At 40.7% G+C, this 2,859-nt stretch overlaps 1 protein-coding gene across 2 annotated transcripts in view; it reads right to left on the bottom strand.

Moving 5' to 3' along the window:
• Positions 1-2,859, bottom strand: part of LOC105532345 (chromosome unknown open reading frame, human C4orf45) — a 149,236-nt gene that overhangs the window by 92,668 nt on the left and 53,709 nt on the right. Inside the window, exon 2 of one of the 2 annotated variants that reach the window (XM_011970520.1) lies at positions 2,478-2,710. The exons of the other annotated variant lie outside the window; for it this stretch is intronic. Coding sequence (XP_011825910.1) covers positions 2,478-2,710 — 233 coding nt within the window. The remainder of the gene's footprint in view (positions 1-2,477; positions 2,711-2,859) is intronic. 2 annotated transcript variants of the gene reach the window in all.

Genomic DNA, 2,859 nt, shown 5'->3' on the forward strand with positions numbered 1-2,859 from the left:
GAGAGAGGTATGCCTTAGATGCAGAGGGGGAGATGAGTAGACCCAGTGACAAAACCTAGATCTTAACTGTTAAGGAAATTATAGATGCTTCAATTTCAATGCTGGTATGTGTGGTCATTCTCAGTGAGTCCTTTTTCCCCCCTATTATAAAGCTCTAAGTCCAAGGAGCTTTAAGGTATTGTTCAAGATTGTTATCTGAGACAGCTAGACCCTTGAAAACAATTACTATTAAAATACCGGGGCTAAGAAAGTACACAGATGACAAGCAACATCCCTTATAGTATATTCCAAGCAGTTTCTGAGCGTGCCACAGCTGGGGAAGAAAATCACTGTGTGGCTCACAATCTCAGAGACAAAGAGGACCCCATTACCCAGCAGGGCAGTGATCAAAAGCAATCCATGAAATACTAACTAAAGATACAGAATAAATACATTCCTGGAAGGCTAACTCGTGGCTATTATCTCTTTTGGATTCCCAGCTTGCTTTGAAGACCAAGGAATGCTTGATTGCAGTTCATTTGAGCAGAAAAATGGGTTCTTAAGTTAAAGATAAAGAAGGAAGAGAGGCTATACACACTCAAGATGGTCTGACAGATTGAGGGCTGTGTCTGAGAGCAGGGCATCATCACCCAAGGAGAAACACCAAGACAACAAAATTTCTGGACTTTATTCAAACCAGCTGCCTTGCTTTGGGGCTGGACTCTTCTTGCTCGTGGCTAGTTTGATATTTAATCAAATTTTGGATTTTCATTTTTATTGCCTAGTGGAATAGGACACAGTTTAAGAACCTAAGTATTCATTACACTCGGCTTGTCACACACTCAGAATCTGGTCTCCTTTGGAATATACTGTAAGAGACATTGCTTATCATCAGTGCATTTTCTTGGCCCTGGCATTTAAACATGTTACATTAAATATTATACTAAATTTAATGAATTACATGAAATACAACCACAACAGTACTAACAGCTAAAATCTGGATGTCAGCCTGGTGCCAGGATCGCGCCCAGTGCATTCGTTGGGTTCTCATATTTAGTCCTCACAACGTAACAATATGAAGCACATATAGGGCTTGATACATGCTAGTTACTGCTTCTAGTGCTTTCCTAATATTAATTTATACACTGTTTACAACAGCCCATTATCTGAGCAAAGACAATGCAAAGGCCTGCCTAGAAAAAATATTCTAGAACTAAGATTTCATAATGAAGACACTGACGCACAGAGGCAAATGAACTTAACCAAGGCCACACACAGCTAGTAGGTGGCAGAACTAGGATAGAAATTTAGATGATCCTGTGAAGTGGGCCTCTGAATACTGCCATGCAGAAGAGGCACAAACAAAGATGCAGAGAGGTGAACTGATTTGCCCAAGGTCACAGAGCTAGATCTAAATCAGAGTGTAACCTCAAAGACTGTGCTCCCATCCACCCTCCTGAACTGCCACAGTTTGGGCCAGAAAAAGGTTTTTCTGGCCGGGTGTGGTGGCTCACGCCTATAACCCCAGCACTTTGGGAGGCCGACGCAGATGGATCACCTGAGATCAGGAGTTCAAAACCAGCCTGGCCAACATGGCAAAAACCCATCTCTACTAAAAATACAAAAATTAGCCGAGTGTAATGGCATGTGCCTTTAGTCCCAGCTACTTGGGAGGCTGAGGCAGGAGAATCGTTTGAACCCGGGAGGCGGGGGTTACAGTGAGTCAAGATCGTGCCACTGCACTCCAGCCTGGGCGACAGAGTGAGACCCTGTCTCAAAAAAAAAAATTAAAAAATAATAAATGGTTTTTCCTTTTGTTAACTTTTACCAGATGAAACTTAAGAATTTGAGGAAATACAGTTATTGCATGATTGATACATTCAATTTTCAGACAATGCACAGGCCTGCCTGGAAAAAAATATCCAGATTCTCAGATTTTACTTCTAAAACCACTTGTGCACTCTTCTGTTTCAGAGGAGACACCATGATCTCATGCCTATGTCTACATAACCAAAAGGAAATAAGACAAGGTTTCTAAAACCCTCTGACAACATACCCTGAATTATTAATACTGGATACGAAGGCATTATCAGTACAGTGAATCTTAAAGATCTGAGACGCACATGTTAGGTTTGTGGATTATGCCCAGCACAGGCTTCTTTCTTTGCACCACCCACGCATGAAGCAGTGCTAGGATGGGGGAAGAGTGTGTGCCAGTGCCTCAGCCTGAATGTGAATCAGAATGCATGCCAAAGCCAAACACAAACGCTTTTGCATTATCCATGGCTTCGTTTTCCTCATACCCTTCCCCTGGTGTATTAAACGGGCTCCAGGAGTGGAGCACATGCATTTATTCACACATGTCTTTCTGCAAAACTCAAACCTCTTTATGTCTCAATGAGAAATCAAGCACCCGACATTTCCTTTAGAAGCAAATTCATAAAGAATTCAAGTTAGAAAACAGGACACTATGAAAAGCATAAATTTAAGAGCAATACCTTGATATGGAAGCCACTCTCCAGTCTTGATTTGTTGATAAAATTATACTGTGGTACTCCCCAACCAATTTCACCAACGTACTCATGTTTATATTTTGCTGGCAAGCTTCTATTTGAGGCAGGCCTCCATAAATATCTGAGATCTCCAGTTTTTTCTAACGCCGGATGCTGTTCTCCTACATAGCAGGTGTGCTGATGAATTTTGGGTAAATAATCCTTTATGTAGTCTGGACCTTTAAAAGACAAAAAGTACTTAAAATTTCTCCACACTTTATTCTAAGATACTTTTGTTAATGTAACCATTGAAATACTAATAGCCAATAATTATATGGCACTTACTATATTCTAGGTTCTATTATAAGCCTTTTAGACATGTTAATTC

The sequence above is a fragment of the Mandrillus leucophaeus genome, unplaced genomic scaffold (assembly GCF_000951045.1).
Source record: "Mandrillus leucophaeus isolate KB7577 unplaced genomic scaffold, Mleu.le_1.0 Scaffold95, whole genome shotgun sequence".
NCBI classification, from domain to species: Eukaryota; Metazoa; Chordata; class Mammalia; order Primates; family Cercopithecidae; genus Mandrillus; species Mandrillus leucophaeus.